This window comes from Ranitomeya imitator, chromosome 1, assembly GCF_032444005.1.
Source record: "Ranitomeya imitator isolate aRanImi1 chromosome 1, aRanImi1.pri, whole genome shotgun sequence".
Lineage (NCBI taxonomy): Eukaryota > Metazoa > Chordata > Amphibia > Anura > Dendrobatidae > Ranitomeya > Ranitomeya imitator.
The window spans coordinates 841669700-841694148 of NC_091282.1; the positions used below are offsets into that span (position 1 = coordinate 841669700).

At 44.5% G+C, this 24449-nt stretch overlaps 1 protein-coding gene across 1 annotated transcript in view; it reads right to left on the reverse strand.

The window, feature by feature from the left end:
- Positions 1-15243: 15243 nt before the first annotated feature.
- Positions 15244-24449, reverse strand: part of LSM7 (LSM7 homolog, U6 small nuclear RNA and mRNA degradation associated) — a 71022-nt gene continuing 61816 nt past the window's right edge. The window contains exon 4 of the mRNA XM_069740790.1: positions 15244-15703. Within this exon, the coding sequence (XP_069596891.1) occupies positions 15561-15703 (143 nt within the window). The 3' untranslated portion in view covers positions 15244-15560. The remainder of the gene's footprint in view (positions 15704-24449) is intronic.

Sequence of the window (24449 nt, forward strand, 5' to 3'; positions counted from 1 at the left end):
AAACTTGAACGTGTGCACATAGCCTTAGTCTGTTGAAGGTAATATAGAACCACCCTGCGGACGTCCAGGGTGTGGAAGGATCCTTCCTTCCTGTTGGAAGGATCTGGGCAGAATGAGGACAGCACTATGTCCTGACCTCTATGAAAGTCTGATGTTACCTTAGGTAAAAATGTAGGGTCTAGTCGGAGGACTATACTATCTGATGGTATCTTCAAATAAGGTTCTTGCATGGATAGGGCCTGTAGTTCTCCTATCCATCTGGCAGAAGTAATGGCCACTAAAAAGGCAGTTTTTGGGTAAGAACCCTTAAAGAAGACTCTGATAAAGGTTCGAATGGATCTTGTGTTAGACTATTAAGCACCAGATTTAGGTTCCAAGGGGGAATACAGTTATGAACTCTGGGACAGATCCTACTTGCTGAGGTTATGAAGCGTTTTACCCAGCAATGGTTGGCTAGGTTCTGGTCTAAATATGAACTAAGAGCTGAGTCCTGAGCCTTTACGGTACTAGGCTTAAGCACTAAATCTAGACCTTTCTGGAGGAAGTTTAAGGTCTGAGCAATATTCGGATGGAATGGGTCTGGGGTGTTTGGAAAACACCAAGATGAGAATTTCTTCCAGATCTTGCCATATATGGCGTTGGTTATCGGTTTCCTACTTCTCTGAAGAGTGTGAATTACTTCATAGGAAAGGCCTCTTGCTCTTAGTATTTTGGCTTCAGTAGCCATGCTGCAAGGTTCAACCTGTGTAGGTTCGGATGTAATAAGGAACCCTGATGAAGAAGGTCGCTCTTCTGAGGTAAACGTATTGGCCCCCTCCTGGGCCATGTCCAACAGTGCACTGTACCATCTCCTTCCCGGCCACATGGGGGCGATCAGAATTGTAGTGACCGGTTCAGATCGGATTTTAACGTTTTTGACAGAATCGGGATTGGAGGGAAAGCATAGGCGAGGTTGAATTCCCAGGGGTGTGAGAAAGCATCCATGCCCAGAGCTCTGTCTGCCCTGTTTAGAGAAAAATATGTTTGCAGTTTGGTATTCTGGCTGCTGGCAAATAAGTCCACCTCCGGGATCCCCCATCGGGATACTAGGGAGAGGAAGACTTCCTGATCTAGGCACCATTCCCCTGGATGTACGTCCCTTCTGCTGAGAAAGTCTGCCTGGGTATTGGCAGACCCCTTTAGGTGGACCGCTGTGATAGAGAGGAGGTGTCTTTCTGCCCAGGAAAAAATTCTTGAAGCCAGAGATTTTAATTTCTCAAACCTCGTGCCCCCTGATGACGAAGGTACGCTACAGTGGTCATGTTGTCGGAGTATATCCTGACATGGTGACCTTGGCCGAGAGCTGATGCAGCCTTTAAGGCCTCTTCCACCGCCTTCAGTTTTCTAAAGTTTGAAGAGCTGGCTCTGGAATCTGGAGACCATATGCCCTGGAAGTGAGTTCACTCTACTATGGCTCCCCAACCCCTCCGACTGGCATCCGATGCATTTTTAGTGGAATCTGGTCCCAGCTGACCCCCTGTTGGAGGTTCCAGTGACACAGCCACCATGCCAGGGATATTCTGACATGATTGGGGAGGAGAAATTTATTGGATAGGGAGCTCTGCTGCCTGTCCCAGGATTACAGAACGTGTGTCTCAAGAACTCTTGTGTGGGCTTGGGCCCATGATACCATCTGGATACAAGATGTTAGGGACCCAAGAATGGACATGGAGTGTCGTAAAGTGGATGCTTTCAGGGCTCTGAATTTCGTTATCTTCTGTACCAAATTGACCTGGCGCTCTCTGGGTAGAAAGGATTTTCTTAATTCTGAGTCCAGTAGGACCCCTAGGAATTTCTTCCTTGTAGAAGGAAGCAGATCCGATTTCTCACGGTTCGGGATCCACCCCAAGGATTCCAGGATTTCTAGAGTCCTTGCTACATCCGTATTTAGACGGGAGATGGATGGAGCGATGACAAGCAGGTCGTCTAAATATGGTATGATGCAAATCCCCTGAAGTCGTATGAAAATCACTGCCTCCGTCATGATCTTCATGAATACTCGAGGTGCCGATGAGATTCCGAACGGGAGGGTGTTGAACTGATAGTGTGTTATCAGATGATTCTGAGAAATTGCAAACCTTAGGAACTTTCGGAATTTTTGATGGATGGGGACATGATAATATGCGTCCCTCAAATCTACCGTAGCCATCACCCAGCCCTGACCTATCAGGGGAATCACAGACCTGATTGATTCCATCTTGAATCTTCTGTATGTAATTACCTGATTTAGGGGTTTTAGGTTGATGATTATTCTGTGCTTCCCTGAAGGCTTTTTGATTAGAAACAGGTGAGAGTAACGTCCTCTGCCCATCTCCTGTTGAGGTACTGGGGAAATCACTCCTTCTTGGAGTAATTTTTGAAGGCCCAAAAGAAATGCATCCTGAGGGCGGAGATTCTGTAATGGGGTGACCCTAAGGTGGCAAGGGGGAGGGCTCTCGAACTCTAGATTTAAACCATCCTGAATGGTACTGAGTACCCACTGTTTTGAGGAGATGGACCTTCACTGGCTGATAAAGTTCGAGAGCCGACCCCTGATGCCCTGGGGGTAGTCACTGTCAGGCATCTGCTGGGTTTGGGGGACGAGGATATTCCTGCCCTTTCTCCCTTTTGGATAGCTCCAGCGGCCTGATTTGCCTTTCCCCTTGAACTCTCTTTGAGAAGTCTGATCTATTCAGGGACAAAAAAAAAAAAGCTTTTTCGGATTCCTCTGTTCAGGAAGCGCTTTCTTTTTGTCTGTGGCCTTGTCTAATATATCATCCAAGGCTTGACCGAACAAATAGCGATCCTGGAAAGGAATGGCACAAAGCTTTGTTTTAGAAGTCATGTCGCCACTCCAGGATTTCAGCCATAGAGCTCTCCTGGCTGAGTTAGAAAGGACTGCAGACTTGAATGCCACACTAAGGCTGCCATCACACTTGCAGTATTTGGGCAGTATTTTACATCAGTATTTGTAAGCCAAAACCAGGAGTGGGTGATAAATGCAGAACTGGTGCATATGTTTCTATTATACTTTTCCTTTAACCCCTTCATGACCCAGCCTATTTTGACCTTAAAGACCTTGCCATTTTTTGCAATTCTGACCAGTGTCCCTTTATGAGGTAATAACTCAGGAACGCTTCAACGGATCCTAGCGGTTCTGAGATTGTTTTTTCGTGACATATTGGGCTTCATGTTAGTGGTAAATTTAGGTCAATAAATTCTGCGTTTATTTGTGATAAAAACGGAAATTTGGCGAAAATTTTGAAAATTTCGCAATTTTCACATTTTGAATTTTTATTCTGTTAAACCAGAGAGATATGTGACACAAAATAGTTAATAACATTTCCCACATGTATACTTTACATCAGCACAATTTTGGAAACAAAATTTTTTTTTGCTAGGAAGTTATAAGGGTTAAAATTTGACCAGCGATTTCTCATTTTTACAACGAAATTTACAAAACCATTTTTTTTAGGGACCACCTCACATTTGAAGCCAGTTTGAGGGGTCTATATGGCTGAAAATACCCAAAAGTGACACCATTCTAAAAAATGCACCCCTCAAGGTACTCAAAACCACATTCAAGAAGTTTATTAACCCTTCAGGTACTTCACAGCAGCAGAAGCAACATGGAAGGAAAAAATGAACATTTAACTTTTTAGTCACAAAAATTATCTTTTAGCAACAATTTTTTTTATTTTCCCAATGGTAAAAGGAGAAACTGAACCACGAAAGTTGTTGTCCAATTTGTCCTGAGTACACTGATACCTCATATGTTGGGGGAAACCACTGTTTGGGCGCACGGCAGGGCTTGGAAGGGAAGGAGCGCCATTTGACTTTTTGAATGAAAAATTGGCTCCACTCTTTAGCGGACACCATGTCACGTTTGGAGAGCCCCCGTGTGCCTAAAAATTGGAGCTCCCCCACAAGTGACCCCATTTTGGAAACTAGACGCCACAAGGAACTTATCTAGATGCATAGTGAGCACTTCGAACCCCCAGGTGCTTCACAAATTGATCCGTAAAAATGAAAAAGTGGGCAACAGGATAAAATAGATCCTAAAATTTGTTGGGCAATTTCTCCTGAGTACGCCGATACCTCATATGTGGGGGTAAACCACTGTTTGGGCACATGGTAAGGCTCGGAAGGGAAGGCACGCCATTTGACTTTTTGAATGGAAAATTAGCTCCAATTGTTAGCGGACACCATGTCGCGTTTGGAAAGCCCCTGTGTGCCTAAACATTGGAGCTCCCCCACAAGTGACCCCATTTTGGAAACTAGACCCCAAAAGGAACTAATCTAGATGTGTGGTGAGGACTTTGAACCCCCAAGTGCTTCACAGAAGTTTATAACGCAGAGCCATGAATAAAAAAATAATTATGTTCTCAAAAATGATCTTTTAGCCTGCAATTTTTTATTTTCCCAAGGGTAACAGGAGAAATTTCACCCCAAAAGTTGTTGTCCAGTTTCTCCTGAGTACACTGATACCCCATGTGTGGGGGTAAACCACTGTTTGGGCACACGCCGGGGCTCGGAAGTGAAGTAGTGACGTTTTGAAATGCAGACTTTGATGGAATGCTCTGCGGGCGTCACGTTGCGTTTGCAGAGCCCCTGATGTGGCTAAACAGTAGAAACTCCCCACAAGTGACCCCATTTTGGAAACTAGACCCCGAAAGGAACTTATCTAGATGTGTGGTGAGCACTTTGAACCCCCAAGTGCTTCACAGAAGTTTACAACGCAGAGCCGTGAAAATAATAAATACGTTTTCTTTCCTCAAAAATAATTATTCAGCCAAGAATTTTTTATTTTCCCAAGGGTTACAGGAGAAATTGGACCCCAAAAGTTGTTGTCCAGTTTCTCCTGAGTACACTGATACCCCATGTGTGGGGGTAAACCACTGTTTGGGCACACGCCGGGGCTCGGAAGTGAAGTAGTGACGTTTTGAAATGCAGACTTTGATGGAATGTTCTGCGGGCGTCACGTTGCGTTTGCAGAGCCCCTGGTGTGCCTAAACAGTAGAAACCCCCCACAAGTGACCCCATTTTAGAAACTAGACCCCCCAAGGAACTTATCTAGATATGTGGTGAGCACTTTGAACCCCCAAGTGCTTCACAGACGTTTACAACGCAGAGCCGTGAAAATAAAAAATCATTTTTCTTTCCTCAAAAATGATGTTTTAGCAAGCATTTTTTTATTTTCACAAGGGTAACAGGAGAAATTGGACCCCAGTAATTGTTGCGCAGTTTATCCTAAGTATGCTGGTACCCCATATGTGGGGGTAAACCACTGTTTGGGCACACGTCGGGGCTCTGAATTGAGGGAGCACCATTTGACTTTTTGAATACAAGATTGGCTGGAATCAATGGTGGCGCCATGTTGCGTTTGGAGACCCCTGATGTGCCTAAACAGTGGAAACTCCTCAATTCTAACTCCAACTCTAACCCCCCCACACCCGTAACCCTAATCCCAACTGTAGCCATAACCCTAATCACAACCCTAACCCCAACCCTAAGGCTATGTGCCCACGTTGCAGATTCGTGTGAGATTTTTCAGCATCATTTTTGAAAAATCCGCGGGTAAAAGGCACTGCGTTTTACCTGCGGATTTTCCGCAGATTTCCAGTGTTTTTTGTGCGGATTTCATCTGCGGATTCCGCACGGTATTTTCCGCACCATGGGCACAGCGGATTTGGTTTTCCATAGGTTTACTTGGTACTGTAAACCTGATGGAACACTGCTGCGAATCCGCAGCGGCCAATCCGCTGCGGATCCGCAACCAAATCCGCACCGTGTGCACATAGCCTAATTCTAAAGGTATGTGCACACGCTGCGGAAAACGCTGCAGATCGGCAGCAGTTTCCCATGAGTTTACAGTTCAATGTAAACCTATGGGAAACAAAAATCGCTGTACACATGCTGCAGAAAAACTGCACGGAAACGCAGCGGTTTACATTCCGCAGCATGTCTCTTCTTTCTGCGGATTCCGCAGCGGTTTTACAACTGCTCCAATAGAAAACCGCAGTTGTAAAACCGCAGTGAAATGCGCAGAAAAAACATGGTAAATCCGCCATAAATCCGCAGCGGTTTAGCACTGCGGATTTATCAAATCCGCAGCGGAAAAATCCGCAGAGGACCAGAATACGTGTGCACATACCAAAACCCTAACCCTAGCCCTAACCCTAGCTCTAACCCTAACTCTAGCTCTAACCCTAGCCCTAACCCTATTCTAACATTAGTGGAAAAAAAAAAATTCTATATTTTTTTATTGTCCCTACCTATGGGGGTGACAAAGGGGGGGGGGGGGGGGTCATTTATCATTTTTTTATTTTGATCACTGGGATAGATTATATCTCAGTGATCAAAATGCACTTTGAACGAATCTGCCGGCCGGCAGATTCGGCGGGCGCACTGCGCATGCGCCCGCCATTTTGGAAGATGGCGGCGCCCAGGGAGAAGACGGACGGACCCCGGCAGGATCGGTAAGTATGATGGGGTGGGGGGGGAGCACGGGGGGGGATCGGAGCATGGGGGGCTGGATCAGAACGTGGGAGGGGTGGAACAGAGCACGGGGGGGGGTGGAACGGAGCACGGGGGGGTGGATCGGAGTGCGGGGGGGGTGATTGAAGCACGGGGGGGTGATTGGAGCACGGGGGTGAGCGGACAAGAGCACGGGGGGAGCGGAGCACAGGACGGAGGGGAGCGGGGCAGTGTACCGGGCAGATCGGAGGGCTGGGGGGGCGATCGGTGGGGTGGGGGCACATTAGTATTTCCAGCCATGGCTGATGATATTGCAGCATCGGCCATGGCTGGATTGTAATATTTCACCCGTTATAATAGGTGAAATATTACAAATCGCTCTGATTGGCAGTTTCACTTTCAACAGCCAATCAGAGCGATCGTAGCCACGGGGGGGTGAAGCCACCCCCCCTGGGCTAAACTACCACTCCCCCTGTCCCTGCAGATCGGGTGAAATGGGAGTTAACCCTTTCACCCGATCTGCAGGGACGCGATCTTTCCATGACGCCACATAGGCGTCATGGGTCGGATTTGCACCGACTTTCATGACGCCTACGTGGCGTCATGGGTCGGGAAGGGGTTAATTGTTCCAATCCTGGTTTTGGCTTACAAATACTGATGTAAAATAATGACCAAATACTGCTAGTGTGATGGCAGCCTAACAGATTCTGCCGAGGCATCAGCAAGAAATCCGGTGGCATTCTGGAGAAGGGGAAGGGAATCAAGGATTACCTCCCTAGATGTACCATGGGTAAGGTGATCTTCTAGAGTGCGGAGCCAGCAAAAGAGATCTAACCACACAGGTGGACGCTATGTTTGATCTAAGGAGGTATCCCAAGATCTCCTTAGGAGACTTTCCATTTTACGGTCCATGGGGTCCCTGAGTTGGGATGAGTCTTCAAATGGGAAGGCTGTCTTTTTCGTCACACTAGACACCTGTATGTCTACCTTCGGGGTATCCCACAGAGAGGTGTCTCCATCTAAAGTCCTTTCTCAGGGGACTCCCATTCGTGAAGAATGAGGCTCTGGACATTTTCATGCACCGGAAACGCCTTTAGTCTTCTAGGTCTTAGGCCACCAAACATTTTGTCCTGCACTGACTGCTTCACCTCCTCTTCCTCAACACCCATTGTCCCCCTGACCATACTAATTAACTCTCGTATGTCTTCAGAGGAAAAATAATATTTTTTATTATCCTCTTTGGGGGTAGAAGTGGAGCCCTCATTCTCCCACATATCCTCTGAGTCAGAAGAACGTAATTCACCGGAGTCTGAGTCAGACTCTACCATCGATAATTTCCTCTTTTTTGGAGGAGGCGGCTGCGGTAATAGAGACTGGGAAAGGGCTGATACTGAGGACTGGACCTCCTGTTTAACGAGGGATTTAATGCTTTCGAACAGAGATGGTTGTTCGGTGCGCAAAACCTCATCAGTGCAGGGTTGGCAAAGCTTCTTCTTGCATGAGGAAGGAAGCTTTCATGCACACACACCACACTTACGGTCTTCCGCTTTCCTGGAAGTTTTGTCCTTCTTAGGGGCAGAAGCCTTGCCTCCCTAAAAAAAAAGAGAGAAGTGGACTAAGTCTAATTGCCACCTAGAAGTAAAGGGACCTACGTCCGCTACTCACGGTAGGAGGGAGGACACTGGGCTCGGCAGATGCATAGAGGGGTCTGTCACCATCCATGGTCTGTCCGTCCGTCACAGTCACACAGACAGACACTGAGTCTAACCTGAAGGTGAACCCTGCCAGGGCTAAATAACCGAGGTTACAGCATCGGAATAGCGTGCTCCTCCTCTCCTAGGTCCGCAGGTGTAGGGGGGGAACCCGGGCGGGAACGCCCCACGTGGCAGCCGTCTCTCATGAACCAGCAGTGGTGCTGGACGCACGTGTGTTCCACAGTGGAATGCACAGGAAGTGAACCGGAATTTCGGGTACATCACTTCCGGTGTGCGAGTACTCGAAATCCGGCGCCAAGAGAGGAAGCCAGGGAGCCGCGAGGGGACCCCGGCCGCACGTCACCACTCCGCTTTACCCCCAAAGGGGCGCGGGAGGAGCAGGCAAAAGGTCCCGAGTCCATATTAGGATGGAGACGGGAGCAGCTCTGCTGGGAGGAGAGCGTCGCACCCGACCCCAGCTAAAAGTGAGAACTGGGTGCTCCGATCGCCGGCCACGGCAGCACCACAGCAGGACCTCTTCATGCCCCATAGGGGACAGGAAAAACACTGGAGTTTGCAGGAAGGGGAGGTTATTTAACCTCTTTTGTGTTTCCTGTCCTCCATTAGGGCGGGGAGACATCCTCCTGTACTGCTGTCATGGAAGGCGACTGGAGAAAAACATGATTTTCATGCGGGACAATGCTCCATCACATGCCTTCAACTACTCCACAGCGTGGCTGGCCAGTAAAGGTCTCAAAAAAGAAAAAATAATGACATGACCCCCTTGTTCACCTGATCTGAACTCCATAGAAAACCTGTGGTCCCTCATAAAATGTGAGATCTACAGGGAGGGAAAACTGTACACCTCTCGGAGCAGTGTCTGGGAGGCTGTGGTGGCTGCTGCACACAATGTTGATAGTAAACAGATCAAGCAACTGAATCTATGGATGGAAGGCTGTTGAGCATCATCATAAAGAAAGGTGGCTACATTGGTCACTAATTTTTTGTGGTTTTTTCTTTTTGCATATCAGAAATGCTTATTTCTATAGTTTGTGCAGTTATATTGGTTTACCTGGTGAAAATAAACAAGTGAGATGGGAATATATTTGGTTTTTATTAAGTTGCCTAATAATTCTGCACCGTAAGGCTATGTGCATACGTTCAGGAATTCATGCAGAAAATTCCTGTGGAAATCCGGACATTTCTGCCAGATTTCCGCATGAAATTCGCATGCGTTTTTTTGCTCGTTTTTTGCGCGGTTTTTCCCGGACATTTCCCAATGCATTAGACAGTGGGAAATCCGCAAAAAAACCCGCAAAATTATAGAACAGGTTCATTATTTTTCCGCACATCATGTGCACAGAAATTGCGGATTCCATTATAAATGATGGGATGCTTAATGTATGCAGATTATTTGCCCTTTTATAGCATTTTTATAGCGCAAAAACGCTAAAAAAACGCAAATAATCTGCAAAGTGTGCACATAGCCTAATAGTTACCTGCACAAACAGATATCCTCCTAAGATAGCCAAATCTAAAAAAAAAAACACTCCAACTTCCAAAAATATTAAGCTTTGATGTTTATGAGTCTTTTGGGTTGATTGAGAACATAGTTGTTGATCAATAATAATCCTCTAAAATACAACCTGCTTAATAATTCTGCACAGTGTATGAGGAAAAGGGGAGACACGAGAGGTGGGTGGTAACCATTGCTTTCATTGTTGTTGTAGTGAAGAATCGGGTGTTCATGTAAAGCCTAAGTTCATGTAAAGCCACAGTACAGACACAGGTCTATTAAATGCATAAAGCATGTGAGAATATGATATGAGGAACCTGGTTATGGTAAAAATTTTGGATGGGCCACACAGGGATAGTTAGGTTAATGCATTGAGGCGGTAGGTCTGAAGAAATACATATTATACATCTCTTTACAATGCCAGCTAAAACATGCCCAGTTGAAATTAGGGCTTCGCTTGCCACCACCACCGTCATTATGTGGCTCTCGCTTCACATTTTCAGCAGGCGCTGTGAAACCTGAGTTTGGGAAGGGCCCTCAGGTGGCCCTGCATCATACATTTGGGAGAACTCTGACTCCTGCATTTGGGAGGTCTCTCCATCATTCCAAATTGTAAGGCTAGGTTCATATTGCGTTAGTGCAACCCGTTTAGCGCTAGCGGGTTGCGCTAGCGCAATGTTTTTAATGGGGCCGCGGTAACGTCCCCGCTCTCGCAGATACCCGATCTGCGAGAGCGGGGAACGGACCGCGGGCGCGCCTCGGACGCTGCAAGCAGCGTCCGCGGCACGCCAGGAAACACCGGCGCGTCGCTAGCGCGTGCCGAACATGGCACGCGCTAGTGCTGCGCGTTCCCATTGCCATGAATGGGCGCGCTAACGGACGCGTTGCACGGCGTTAATTTCGCCGTGCAACGCTGTCCGTTAGCGCTTTCCCATTAACGCAATGGGAACCCAGCCTTAGCTAGACAGTGGAATACATATTCCCCAGCACTTTATAATGCCAGCTCAAACATGCCCATTTGAATTTTGGGCTTTGCCCAACACCACCACCTTGTCCACCTCCATGTCCTTATGCGGCCCTCGCTTCACATTTTCAGACAGACAGCAGGTGCTGTGAAACCAGTTTTGTGAGCTCCACAGTTCATATTGGCCACCGGATCCCTTGGAGCCACTGTCATAGCGGGAAAAGCCGCTGTAAGGTGAATATAATACAGGAATTGGGGGAGCTGTATGATCAATGTCAGTAAATTGGATTATAGCAGACACCAAAAGCATTAGAATAAAATTCTAGATACAGTGTATTCAAGTGAAGGCCTGTATTGTGGTCAGTCTGTCAGGCCTGAAACCCATGTCAGGAACATGTACAAGCCTCTTTTACTTGGAAGCAGCCTCCTAAAGGGAAAGATACAGGAGTGCCATTGACCAGTCTGCACAATACTAAGCAGTTCTTCTGGAAACTACCCAACCAGGCAGAATGTATCTTTGGCATGGTTATGAGCAACAATGGAGTAATTACAGGATATGTCCCACAGAGTGTTGAGGTCTGTGGAGTGTATTACTCAGGTGACAGGCAATGCTACAAAGCTCAGGTAAAGGCCTTAGTCATTGCCATGCTATGTTCCAATATGTGAAAGGCTGAGGCCCGAATAGGTCTGTGGCGCATACTAACCCAGTCTCTTAGACCTGCTTAATATGTACAGAAACTGGCTAATACCCCATCACCATTTATTTTTTTTACCAAAATTTTGAAATTTTAAGGGAAGCTATGGTTTAATAAAGAGAAACACATCTCATCTAGGAACCTGTCAAAGCCAGGAATGGTCTTTGGCCAGCACCGAACAATTTAAAGTGCTAACGAATATGTATGCCCTATCTAACAATTTCGGAAGAGACATACAGGTGCTTCTCACAAAATTAGAATATCATCAAAAAGTTAATTTATTTCAGTTCTTCAAACCAAAAGTGAAACTCAGATCATATAGAGTCATTACAGAGTGATGTATTTCAAGTGTATATTTCTGTTTATGATTATGGCTTACCGCCAATGAAGACCCAAAAGTCATTATCTCAGTAAATAAGAATAATTAAAAACACCTGCAAAGGCTTCCTGAGCATTTAAAAAAGTTCCTTAGTCAGTTTCAGTAGGTTCCACCATCATGGGAAAGACTGCTGACTTGACAAGATGCCCAGAAGGCAGTCATTGACACACTCCACAAGGAGGGTACACCACAAAAGATCATTGCTAAAGAAGCTGGCTGTTCAGAGTGATGCATCCAAGCATATTAATGGAAAGTTGAGTGGAAGGAAAAGGTGTGGTAGAAAAAGGTGCAAAAGCAACTGGGATAACCGCAGCCTTGAAAAGATGGTTAAGAAAAGGCCAATCAAAAATGTGGGGGAGATTCACAAGGATTGGACTGCTGCTGGAGTCATTGCTTCAAGAGCCACCACACAGAGGTATCAAGGACATGGCCTACAAGTGCCGCATTCTTGTGTCAAGCCACTCATGACCAATAGACAACGCCAGAAGCATCTTACCTGGGCCAAGGAGAAATAGAACTGGACTGTTGCTCAGTGGTCCAAGGTGTTGTTTTCAGATGAAAGTAAATTTAGCATTTAAGGCTACTTTTACACTAGCGTCGTACGACGCACGTCGCAATGAGTCGTTTTGGTGAAAAAACGCATCTTGCAAAGTTAGCTGCAGGATGCGTTTTTCCCCATAGACTAACATTAGCGACGCATTGCCACAAGTCGTGTTGTGGCGGACCGTCGGAACAAATAAATTACATGTAACTTTTTTTGTGCATCGTGTCCATTTCCGACCGTGCATGCGTAGCCAGAACTCCACCCCCACCTCCCCGCAACTCACAATGGGGCAGCGGATGCGTTGTAATAATGCATCCGCTGCCCCGGTTGTGCTGTGTTGTCACAGGATGCATCGGTACGTCGGCCCGACGCACTGCGACGGGCCGAAGCTAGTTTGAAAGTAGCCTGATTTGAAAATCAAGGTACCAGAGTCTGGAGAGTGGAGAGGTACACAATCCAAGCTGCTTGAGGTCTAGTGTGAAGTTTCCACAATCAGTGATGGTTTGGTGAGCCATGTCATCTGTAGGTCCACTGTGTTTTATCAAGACCAAAGTCACCGCAGCCGTCTACCAGGAAATTTTAGAGCACATTATGAAGGACAGCCATCAGAAAGATAACATGCTATATTAAAGGGGTTGTCCACTTCTTTGATAACCCCTTCTAAATATTTGTCCCTGCTAAAAAAAAAAAAAAAAATTCTATGCCCCCCTCCCATGCTGGTGCCGTTCCAGCGGTGTCAGCACTTGCCATCCTGGGCCATCTTGCAGTTATTGTAACACGTGACCCCGGGGCCCATTCAGCGCTGGCATCACTATTCTTCTTAATGTTGAGATTTATCCGAATGCAGGAAATACGGGCTGCAGCTGCTCTCACTTCCTCTTCAATTCGATAGGAGGCAGGGACAGTGACACCAGTGCTGATTGAGATATGTGACCTGGCGCCCAACTACAACTAGTTAAGGTTATGCTATACTAATATTTGTGATTTTATTGTCCTCATACTAATGCCTCATTTTTTCAGAGTTGCCAGTATTGACTATGAAAAATGCCTCATCTACTTGGACCTTCCCTCTCTTCTCTTTTTCGATGACCCCCCCTTCCTGCTTCACCATTATTTACACTATTTTGCTCAATCCAAGGATTATGACGCTCCACATCCGGTATGTGGAACGCAATCATTATTTCCCGAGTAATACCAGACTCTGTTCCGGGACTGTGGAACGCCAATAACTACTCGCATCACTGGAACGCACAATGTCATTTCCGGTTGTGCAGCACTCCACTCATAGCGTGCCGTGCACTACACTATATAATGAGCATCTTGGGCCAAATACACAGGCACGACTAGCAGTGGACACCGCGTCTATTACCCCAAGCACACTACTAAGCTGGGTAAATGTTAATATTATGTGGCCCTGTAGTTCATATAGTAAATAAGTTTTTTTGCAGGTAACATTCTATCTTACACCCAACAGATTCACTGCCTTGATCCCTGGTGTTTATCTGAGTCAGGATCTCTATAATTGATAATCCTGCCTCTACTCTCATGGGTCACTATCACTTAGCACTATTATTCATCTTATACTTCTTCCCAACATTTTATAGGAGTGTCCATTACCATACTACCTTGAGTACATAGTTCTGGATAGGTCTATTGTTTTCATTTTTATTACTATTATTCAATTTTCTTTTCCTCTTTTTATTCACTTCCTTATTGCATGTTACAATACAAGGTTTCAAGTTGTTTCTCTGCAGTTATACCTTATGTGGCCAGCTTTGCACCTATGAAGCCTAGTATGCTTATCAGCACTCCAGCATCTCTTTTTTGACTCTATATATTGTTACATAATTCTGGATTATATTGTATAATTCTGGATCTCATGGTATATACTTTGTTTTGTTATTTTTTTCTTTAATAGTACATTGAGGAAGGTCTATTTGACCGAAACGTCTGTTTACTGTATGTACTGGACCGCATTAAACCTTTTTCACTACAAATTTGTGTGTGTGTCAAGTCTTCACATAACAACTACAACACGAGAGCCCAGGGGTACTACTGCTGACACCACGGGAAAGGAGCCAGCAAGGGAGTGGAGTGTAACTTTATTTTATAGGGGCCAAGCTGGGGTATAACAAGGAGTTGTCCAAGTAGTGGACAACTTCTTTGACACCATGTACTATAGATGGAGTAGACAAATACTGGTCTGCTGGACAACAGAGAAAACATCCATTTATTCAACCACAAAATGAGGACAATCATGCTCAGCCCAAGGTAAACTTTGAAGCCCAATCATGAGGCCCTGTGTAGCCATGACATGTGGCAAACTGTAGTCAAATCATGAGATATAGCCCAGACATGCAGCCTAACTTCAGCCTAGAGGTCCAAGACCTAGCTTCCGTACCTGAAAAAACTTCAGCACGAAGCCCTAGGCCCAGCATTGGCATAAGGCTAGTATCAGGCCTGAGGTCTAGTTCTTCGAGGCCTAGTCATTTACACAGTACACTTACCTGTGCTGCCTCCACACCATCCCGTTGCTTCACCCCTTCCTTCCTCCTAACCTTTGCCTCCAGATACCATTAGGGAGAGGTGATAATGCCAAGAGTCCACCAGATAATGCCAAGAGTCATGCCAGTCAGCTGTCTATGACTGTTGCCGAGACAGGTCTATAACCTTGAGCTTCCAAAGGATGTCAGTTGAAGTTTATGACGGTTATATCTGTCATAACACTAGATTGTGAGCCCCATTTGGGACAGTGATTATAATGCCTGTAAACCGCTGTACAATTAATGGTGTTATAAAAGTTAGTAAAATACATAAACACAGGAACTGACACTTTCTTGTGATGGATATATGTAGTACCGTGTTGGTCAAATGTTGATTACATTCGATCAATTAGGATTTCACCTTCACATTTAGGAAAAATCTTACAATATGTAGTTTGGGATAATCACATATATAGGAGGCTAAATTAGCTGCATTTAATTGGAATTTTCACTAAATAGGATGAATATATTTTGAGAGATTATAGGTGTTATACATCAAATGGAATACATAAAAAGCGGCTTTAGTCAACTAGAGCAGAACACAAACATGTAAAAGAAATCCCTCAAAACAGATCATGTGAACAAAAAGAATCTGATGGAGCTAGTCCTGACTTGCCTAAAATGGCTTACTTCAGCCATCACAAATGCAATTATACAAAAAAGAAAAATACATTGAAAAAAGATCTTCAACTTGAAGTATGGTGCATCCCAAAAGAATCTCTTATTTTGGTTATCCCTCTTGTTGCTGAATAAAAGGGTTAGGAATGGCCTCCATGCCATCCTGTGGGCAGATAAGAACCACAGATGTCCCTCTGCAAACCACAAGTCCAAGTTGTCGTGTGTCTTCTGTTAACTTATACTGATCATCTGGATCTGGGGAGGTAAAAAAAAAAAAGTATATTAAAACCACGTTTTCCTGACGTTTCCCTTAGCACCAACATATGTTGCAACTATGTACAGGTTGTCACCATTCAAACCAGTCCTGTCTACCTATGGGCTATGATGCATTTGGCATAATAAAGTTTTTATTTATTTATTTTTTTAAATACCACCTGTTTTGAAAGCAGTTTCTGTGACTATTGTGTCATGTGTCTGCAGCAGCTAATCAACAGCAGATCATCAATATCCTGTGACCAGGTCTCTGAGTAAATAAAAAAAGTAAAGGTTGCAGCCTGTTATGGTACCGTCACATTAAGCGACGCTGCAGCGATCTAGACAACGATGTGTCACACACGCCGATTCAGCGATGTCTGCGGAAGATCCAGCGACGAAATAAAGTTCTGGCCTTTCTGCTCCGACCAACGATGTCACAGCAGGATCTAGATCGCTGCTGCGTGTCAAACACAACGATATCGCTATCCAGGACGCTGCAACGTCACGGATCGCTATCGTTATCGTTGTTAAATTGTTCAGTGTGAAGGTACCTTTAGTGGCCACTATTAGCTTTAGCAAACCTGTTACACAATGACTGATCCACAAGGAATAGTGTGGAGATGACATCCCTGAAACAAGGACACTGTGGAAGACAAGTATGCACTCTTTATTTTACTTAACCCCTTAGTGACAGAGCTAATTTTGTACTGGCAGTGCTGGTAGAAAACTTAGTTCTACTCTACTTTGCCCCCAAGGGTGGTTTGCATGTTAATGACCAGGCCAATTTTTACACTTCTGACCACTGTCAGTTTATGAGGTTATAGCTCTGGAAAGCTTCAACAAATCCCGCTGATTCTGAGATTTTTTTGTGACATATTGTACTTCATGTTTGTGGTAAAAATTCTCTGATATGACTTACTTTTATTTATGAAAAAAACGGAAATTTGGTAACATTTTTGAAAGTTTAGCAATTTTCAAACTTTAAAATTTTTGTGCCCTTAAATCAGAGTCACGTCGCACAAAATAGTTAATAAATAACAGTTCCATAAATCTACTTTAGGGACCACTGTTTGGGCACATGGCAGGGCTCAGAAGGAAGGGAGCACTGTTTGACTTTTTTGAACGCAAAATTGGCTGGAATCAATGGCGGGTGCCATGTCGTGTTTGGAAAGCCCCTGATGTACCTAAACAGTGAAACTCCCTCCAATTCTAACTCCAACCCCAGTATTTTTTTTATTTTTACCTAACTAAGGGCTGATATAGGGTCTATCGCAGAGATCAAAATAAACCAATAGGAACAAATTTACTGATGCCAGGTGTCGGCAGCAGATCTTGGCGGGCGCACTTGCGCATGTGCCCAACATTTTCTTCCCGGAAGAAGACGTCGAGGGCTGGGGGACAGAGCCGGATTGACTCGGGGGACCCCATTTCTCCCTCCTCTCATGTGCTAGATCATATTTAGAGAGAAGTAAATAGGATATCAGAATTTCTTTTGCGGTCGCCATTATTTGGTGAATAACGGCGATCGCAAGACTGGGGGGACGGTAAAAACCAACCCCTGAGATTTTCCAATGCTGGAAGGGGGGGGGGGAGGGGTGTGTGTGTGCTATAAGCTTATTTCTCAGTGCCGCTAAAAAGCAGCGTTGAGAAATAGGAACCCTTAACTGCCGCCCTTAAAAGGCGTATCAGCAGTCATTAAGGGGATAAAGAGGTTGTCCAGACCCCAAAATCCAAATTTTTTTCAAGCTAATCTGTGCTGTATTGTGATATACAACACCCGTATATATTTTGCCTTTTGTTTTGACCTTTCGTTCCTCCAGATTTTTACTTAATTCACTGCACACAGTTTGTTTACCTGTGGCTCTACCAAACTTGACAGCTCCCTGTGCATTATCTAACCTCACAGCCAGAGCTGGCACCGCCCGGCCTCAGTGTCCAGCACCGCACTCTGCACACTCATTGGTTGTCAGTAATCTGCCCCCGCGCTGATCATCATCACTGCAGTACTGGAAATAACAGAGGTGTCCCCATCTGGAGAAAGCAGCACAATCACTCCACACCACATCCATAGTGGTGACAGAGCTTCAACAAGACCCACATGACATCCACAGTGGAGACAGCACTTCATATGTCCTCACATTACCCAGTCACTCTCTGACTGCAGACTTGCGAATATGTGAATACTCACATTGCAGGTCCTGTGAGCTGTGAGGATTGTCTGGTGTCTGGTGCCAGGGATTCAAGCTTCAGGAGGCTAATTTGCATATTCCAGGTGCCTTCTGGGAGAAGCGAAGTCTCCCTAAGCTAGAAGATCGTTGGGTACAGCCGGGACCAGCTGCTTCGAAAGCATCACCAAACCAGGGATTCAAGCTTCAGGAGGCTAATTTGCATATTCCAGGTGCCTTCTGGGAGAAGCGAAGTCTCCCTAAGCTAGAAGATCGTTGGGTACAGCCGGGACCAGCTGCTTCGAAAGCATCACCAAACCAGGGATTCAAGCTTCAGGAGGCTAATTTGCATATTCCAGGTGCCTTCTGGGAGAAGCGAAGTCTCCCTAAGCTAGAAGATCGTTGGGTACAGCCGGGACCAGCTGCTTCGAAAGCATCACCAAACCAGGGATTCAAGCTTCAGGAGGCTAATTTGCATATTCCAGGTGCCTTCTGGGAGAAGCGAAGTCTCCCTAAGCTAGAAGATCGTTGGGTACAGCCGGGACCAGCTGCTTCGAAAGCATCACCAAACCCCGAATTTTTGCCTGTAGGACATTATTGCAAGAGAGCTTGGCTGAGTAGATTACACAAGAAGGAAAACACACAGCAAGTCAGCAGGATCTAGGAGCAACATGGCAGATGTGACAACCTACATGGTGAGCTGCAGCATGTGCTACATGTTCACAGATCGACCAGAAGAAGAATCCAATTTCACCTGTCAGAAGTGTAGACTAGTGGCCCTTTTAGAAGAAAAGGTGCGGGGTCTGGAAGAAAGAATAGCAACTTTGAAATTCATCAAAGAGAATGAAGACTTTCTAGACAGAACAGAAGCATCTCTACTGGTCACAGAAGGTGAAAAAAGTGTCAGAGAACCTCCAAAAGCAGATGAGTGGAAGCATGTGACCAAAAGAAGCAAGAAGACCATGGAGAAATCACCAACCACACAACTGAAGAACCGATATCAAATCTTTGTAGAGGATGAAGATGGCACACCTAAGAATGAAGCAATACCAGCAAGCAAAAAAGAAAAGGGCACACAGCAACAAGTGACAGCAAAAAGTACAGCCAAGAAGCAACGAAGAGTGGTGGTGGTGGGAGACTCACTACTGAGAGGCACAGAAGCAGCCATCTGCAGACCGGACATAACTGCAAGAGAAGTATGCTGCCTTCCAGGTGCGATGATCAAGGATGTGACCGATAGGATACCAAAGCTCTTCAGCTCCAAGGACGTCCACCCATTTCTTTTGATACATGCTGGCACCAATGACACGGCAAGGAAGGACCTACCGACAATCTGCAAGGACTTTGAAGAGTTGGGGAAGAAAGTAAAGGAACTGGATGCACAGGTAGTTTTTTCTTCTATCCTTCCAGTAGACGGGCATGGCACCAGGAGATGGAACAGGATCCTTGATGCAAACAACTGGCTAAGACGATGGTGCAGACAACAAGGATTTGGATTCCTGGACCACGGTGTGAATTACTGGTATGATGGACTCCTCGCCAGAGACGGACTACACCTCAACAAACCTGGGAAACACACATTCGCCAGAAGACTCGCTACACTCATCAGGAGGGCGTTAAACTAGAAGAAGAGGGGACGGGAAGAAAAACATTAGACTCGAACAAAGACGACCCAGGAAAACATACTCAGAAGGGAGGTAAGAACATTTCTAAAACAATCCACAGTGAGGAGATTGGAACAAAACAAAATCCTCTAAACTGCATGCTCGCAAACGCCAGAAGCCTGACAAACAAGATGGAAGAACTAGAAGCAGAAATATCTACAGGTAACTTTGACATAGTGGGAATAACCGAGACATGGTTAGATGAAAGCTATGACTGGGCAGTTAACTTACAGGGTTACAGTCTGTTTAGAAAGGATCGTAAAAATCGGAGAGGAGGAGGGGTTTGTCTCTATGTAAAGTCTTGTCTAAAGTCCACTTTAAGGGAGGATATTAGCGAAGGTAATGAGGATGTCGAGTCCATATGGGTTGAAATTCATGGAGGGAAAAATGGTAACAAAATTCTCATTGGGGTCTGTTACAAACCCCCAAATATAACAGAAAGTATGGAAAGTCTACTTCTAAAGCAGATAGATGAAGCTGCAACCCATAATGAGGTCCTGGTTATGGGGGACTTTAACTACCCGGATATTAACTGGGAAACAGAAACCTGTGAAACCCATAAAGGCAACAGGTTTCTGCTAATAACCAAGAAAAATTATCTTTCACAATTGGTGCAGAATCCAACCAGAGGAGCAGCACTTTTAGACCTAATACTATCTAATAGACCTGACAGAATAACAAATCTGCAGGTGGTCGGGTATCTAGGAAATAGCGACCACAATATTGTACAGTTTCACCTGTCTTTCACTAGGGGGACTTGTCAGGGAGTCACAAAAACACAACTTTAGGAAGGCAAAGTTTGACCAGCTTAGAGATGCCCTTAATCTGGTAGACTGGGACAATATCCTCAGAAATAAGAATACAGATAATAAATGGGAAATGTTTAAGAACATCCTAAATAGGCAGTGTAAGCGGTTTATACCTTGTGGGAATAAAAGGACTAGAAATAGGAAAAACCCAATGTGGCTAAACAAAGAAGTAAGACAGGCAATTAACAGTAAAAAGAAAGCATTTGCACTACTAAAGCAGGATGGCACCATTGAAGCTCTAAAAAACTATAGGGAGAAAAATACTTTATCTAAAAAACTAATTAAAGCTGCCAAAAAGGAAACAGAGAAGCACATTGCTAAGGAGAGTAAAACTAATCCCAAACTGTTCTTCAACTATATCAATAGTAAAAGAATAAAAACTGAAAATGTAGGCCCCTTAAAAAATAGTGAGGAAAGAATGGTTGTAGATGACGAGGAAAAAGCTAACATATTAAACACCTTCTTCTCCACGGTATTCACGATGGAAAATGAAATGCTAGGTGAAATCCCAAGAAACAATGAAAACCCTATATTAAGGGTCACCAATCTAACCCAAGAAGAGGTGCGAAACCGGCTAAATAAGATTAAAATAGATAAATCTCCGGGTCCGGATGGCATACACCCACGAGTACTAAGAGAACTAAGTAATGTAATAGATAAACCATTATTTCTTATTTTTAGTGACTCTATAGCGACAGGGTCTGTTCCGCAAGACTGGCGCATAGCAAATGTGGTGCCAATATTCAAAAAGGGCTCTAAAAGTGAACCTGGAAATTATAGGCCAGTAAGTCTAACCTCTATTGTTGGTAAAATATTTGAAGGGTTTCTGAGGGATGTTATTCTGGATTATCTCAATGAGAATAACTGTTTAACTCCATATCAGCATGGGTTTATGAGAAATCGCTCCTGTCAAACCAATCTAATCAGTTTTTATGAAGAGGTAAGCTATAGACTGGACCACGGTGAGTCATTGGACGTGGTATATCTCGATTTTTCCAAAGCGTTTGATACCGTGCCGCACAAGAGGTTGGTACACAAAATGAGAATGCTTGGTCTGGGGGAAATTGTGTGTAAATGGGTTAGTAACTGGCTTAGTGATAGAAAGCAGAGGGTGGTTATAAATGGTATAGTCTCTAACTGGGTCGCTGTGACCAGTGGGGTACCGCAGGGGTCAGTATTGGGACCTGTTCTCTTCAACATATTCATTAATGATCTGGTAGAAGGTTTACACAGTAAAATATCGATATTTGCAGATGATACGAAACTATGTAAAGCAGTTAATACAAGAGAAGATAGTATTCTGCTACAGATGGATCTGGATAAGTTGGAAACTTGGGCTGAAAGGTGGCAGATGAGGTTTAACAATGATAAATGTAAGGTTATACACATGGGAAGAAGGAATCAATGTCACCATTACACACTGAATGGGAAACCACTGGGCAAATCTGACAGGGAGAAGGACTTGGGGATCGTAGTTAATGATAAACTTACCTGGAGCAGCCAGTGCCAGGCAGCAGCTGCCAAGGCAAACAGGATCATGGGGTGCATTAAAAGAGGTCTGGATACACATGATGAGAGCATTATACTGCCTCTGTACAAATCCCTAGTTAGACCGCACATGGAGTACTGTGTCCAGTTTTGGGCACCGGTGCTCAGGAAGGATATAATGGAACTAGAGAGAGTACAAAGGAGGGCAACAAAATTAATAAAGGGGATGGGAGAACTACAATACCCAGATAGATTAGCGAAATTAGGATTATTTAGTCTAGAAAAAAGACGACTGAGGGGCGATCTAATAACCATGTATAAGTATATAAGGGGACAATACAAATATCTCGCTGAGGATCTGTTTATACCAAGGAAGGTGACGGGCACAAGGGGGCATTCTTTGCGTCTGGAGGAGAGAAGGTTTTTCCACCAACATAGAAGAGGATTCTTTACTGTTAGGGCAGTGAGAATCTGGAATTGCTTGCCTGAGGAGGTGGTGATGGTGAACTCAGTCGAGGGGTTCAAGAGAGGCCTGGATGTCTTCCTGGAGCAGAACAATATTGTATCATACAATTATTAGGTTCTGTAGAAGGACGTAGATCTGGGTATTTATTATGATGGAATATAGGCTGAACTGGATGGACAAATGTCTTTTTTCGGCCTTACTAACTATGTTACTATGTTACTATGTGACCACAAGTATGTGATTTGCATACTTCCAACCACATACTGTACTCTAACTCCCTCAATACACTTGCACTGAGCAAGGCCAAGTCCATCTAGTCGACACGTGACATGTACGGAAATCACATACCGTACTTGAGGTCATGTGCCCACCGCTCCCAACGACAAAGAATCCTCACAGAGCAGTGCGAGTGATGTGAAGAATCACAAGTGTACAGTCTCATATAGTGACTGCAGACTTGTAGCATGAGGCCGGACAACCCCTTTAAATCAGGCCCTGAAATGAGATTAAGTAGAGCTTATCCAGTTGTGGACAGCTCCTTCAAACACTCAGAATTATTACAGTTTTCATAGTGGTAATAAGTTATTAACCCCTTTACCCCCAAGGGTGGTTTGCACGTCAATGACCAGGCCAATTTTTACAATTCTGACCACTGTCCCTTTATGAGGCTATAACTCTGGAACGCTTCAACGGATCCCGGTGATTCTGACATTGTTTTCTCGAGACATATTGTACTTCATGATAGTGGTAAAATTTCTTTGATAGTACCTGCGTTTATTTGTGAAAAAAATGGAAATTTGGCAAAAATTTTGAAAATTTCGCAATTTTCAAACTTTGAATTTTTATGCAATTAAATCACAGAGATATGTCACACAAAATACTTAATAAGTAACATTTCCCACATGTCTCCTTTACATCAGCATAATTTTGGAACCAATTTTTTTTTTTGTTAGGGAGTTATAAGGGTTAAAAGTTGACCAGCAATTTCTTATTTTTACAACACCATTTTTTTTTTTAGGTACCACATCTCATTTGAAGTCATTTTGAGGGGTCTATATGATAGAAAATACCCAAGTGTGACACCATTCTAAAACTACACCCCTCAAGGTGCTCAAAACCACATTCAAGAAGTTTATTAACCCTTCAGGTGTTTAATAGGAATTTTTGGAATGTTTAAATAAAAATGAACATTTAACTTTTTTACACAAAAAATTTACTTCAGCTCCAATTTGTTTTATTTTACCAAGGGTAACAGGAGAAAATGGACCCCAAAAGTTGTTGTCCAATTTGTCCTGAGTACGCTGATACCCCATATGTGGCAGTACACCACTGTTTGGGCGCATGGGAGAGCTCGGAAGGGAAGGAGCGCCGTTTGACTTTTCAATGCAAAATTGACAGAAATTGAGATGGGACGCCATGTTGCGTTTGGAGAGCCACTGATGTGCCTAAACATTGAAACCCCCCACAAGTGACACCATTTTGGAAAATAGACCCCCTAAGGAACTTATCTAGAGGTGTGGTGAGCACTTTGACCCACCAAGTGCTTCACAGAAGTTTATAATACAGAACCGTAAAAATAAAAAATCATATTTTTTCACAAAAATTATATTTTTGCCCCCAATTTTTTATTTTTCCAAGGGTAAGAGAAGAAATTGGACCTCAAAAGTTGTTGTCCAATTTGTCCTGAGTACGCTGATACCCCATATGTGGCAGTAAACCACTGTTTGGGCGCATGGGAGAGCTCGGAAGGGAAGGAGCGCCGTTTGACTTTTCAATGCAAAATTGACAGGAATTGAGATGGGACGCCATGTTGCGTTTGGAGAGCCACTGATGTGCCTAAACATTGAAACCCCCCACAAGTGACACCATTTTGGAAAATAGACCCCCTAAGGAACTTATCTGGATGTGTGGTGAGCACTTTGACCCACCAAGGGCTTCACAGAAGTTTATAATGCAGAGCCAAAAAAATAAAACAAAATTTTTTTCCCACAAAAATTATTTTTTAACCCCCAGTTTTGTATTTTCCCTAGGGTAACAGGAGAAATTGGACCCCAAAAGTTGTTGTCCAATTTGTCCTGAGTACGCTGATACCCCATATGTGGGGGGGAACCACCGTTTGGGCGCATGGGAGGGCTCGGAAGGGAAGGAGCGCCA